Source organism: Coptis chinensis, chromosome 7 (assembly GCF_015680905.1).
Source record: "Coptis chinensis isolate HL-2020 chromosome 7, ASM1568090v1, whole genome shotgun sequence".
NCBI classification, from domain to species: domain Eukaryota; kingdom Viridiplantae; phylum Streptophyta; class Magnoliopsida; order Ranunculales; family Ranunculaceae; genus Coptis; species Coptis chinensis.
In genome coordinates, this window is record NC_141462.1 from 78013032 (window position 1) to 78014673 (window position 1642).

At 39.6% G+C, this 1642-nt stretch overlaps 1 protein-coding gene across 1 annotated transcript; it reads right to left on the bottom strand.

Moving 5' to 3' along the window:
* Nucleotides 1-1046: 1046 nt before the first annotated feature.
* LOC147489065 (uncharacterized) lies at nucleotides 1047-1400 on the bottom strand. The gene has a single exon (XM_086574557.1). The coding sequence runs from the start codon at nucleotides 1398-1400 to the stop codon at nucleotides 1047-1049; it is 354 nt and encodes a 117-aa protein (XP_086430683.1).
* Between the last annotated feature and the right edge of the window lie 242 nt (nucleotides 1401-1642).

The window sequence follows — 1642 nt, forward strand, 5'->3', positions numbered from 1 at the left end:
CATCCGTCCCAAAATGACTGAGGATCCTGCATAAATTTGGAGGCCGATGCTCTGCACAGTCGGTAGCGACCAAAAAATGTCTTCGCGACCCTATGGTGTCAAACAACTCTCAAATTTGTCCAGCTGATGTGGAATCGAGCCAAGAGCTGAAATGATATTCCCGAGATGAAATATTAGTTCAACTCCTTATGCTAGTGCGATGCGGCTCAGAGATGTGGGCATGCGCTAGGGATCAATATTCGACGTCGTCTCCAAACACGAGACAAATTAGAGATGTAGTGATGTGGTAATATAAACTGTTGAAAAAAAATAATTCTTGCATGAGTATGATTAACTCTCTCCCTGTTCCCTATCTTTGTTTATCTACATATAAATCACCGTAGTAATTTACATTATTTGCATTACTGTTAATTTAATTAAAACCAACTAAAAAACCTAAAATCCTACTCACCAAAAGTTGTAATTCCAGTTGTGAGCCTTTTCCGAGCCCTAAGGTTTGGACGATCCCTTACTCGACCTATCCTACCAAACCCACGTGAGTAAGGTAACTTGACTAAAACGTACGACTATACGGACTTTGGACTTGGGACTTTGGTCTTTGGACTTCGGACTTCGGACTGTGGACCTCGGACTTAATTAATCAAGAAAACCAATAAACGTTCGAATAAATGCGTGTTTATCATCTTGCTATGAACAACCAAGACAGATGATTCAGTTGATACAGAGTGCCCCATAGCCTGTTTCTCCGATTACACCTTGTGAAAGTAAGCATAGCTTTGCTCCAAGGAAAATTTAGGGTCCTTGCTAAGAATCTCTCCACGCACCTGATCATACTCCGAATCGAGTCCACGCAATAACATATGAACTCGCAATCTGGACATTGTTGATGTGTCCTGGACTATAGTTGCAACATTGTTATTCTGGGAGGTCACCCTTTGATCAATCTCCTGGAACATGGCCACCAATTCGTTGTAATAGGAAGGAATATGTCTCCCATTTTGCTTAAGCTTCAAATCACTTCATTATTCAATTCAAAAAATTCAAGTTTAATCAAAGTCATCATAGAAGGTCTTCTCCACGCCTTCCCAAATGTCTTTTGCAGTAGGAAGACGAATATATCGATTCATAAGAGAAATCTCCATAGAATCAATAAGCCAACTTTTCACCATTTCATTATCTGTTGCCCAACCTTCATATTCGGGCGAATTCATATCCGGTTCAACCTTTGTGCCAGTCAAAAAACCAATCTTTCCCCTTGCTCCAATACGCATCCGTATGAGAGGAGCCCAGATGGTATAGTTGGACTCATCTAATGAAATAGATTTTGGGAATGCGGAGTTGTCTTGTGGGGTGTAGTGGTGATGAATGACGTTGGAAAAATTGTTGTCAGATCCAGCCATTGCAGAAAAAAACAAAAAATTTGGGTTTAAGATTAAAGGATTCAAGGATGGTTTGATTAATAGTTGTAATACGCAGCGGATTTCAATGGTTTGGCTCTGATATCATGTAGAACCAGAGGATTCAATTCAATTCAGTGTATATTTACTTGATTGAATTCTAAAGAGATTACAATTGTTTATATAGAGTTTATAAAATAAGAAACAAAACAATTCGGTGGCTTGAGAAACACGGGGCACGGGTC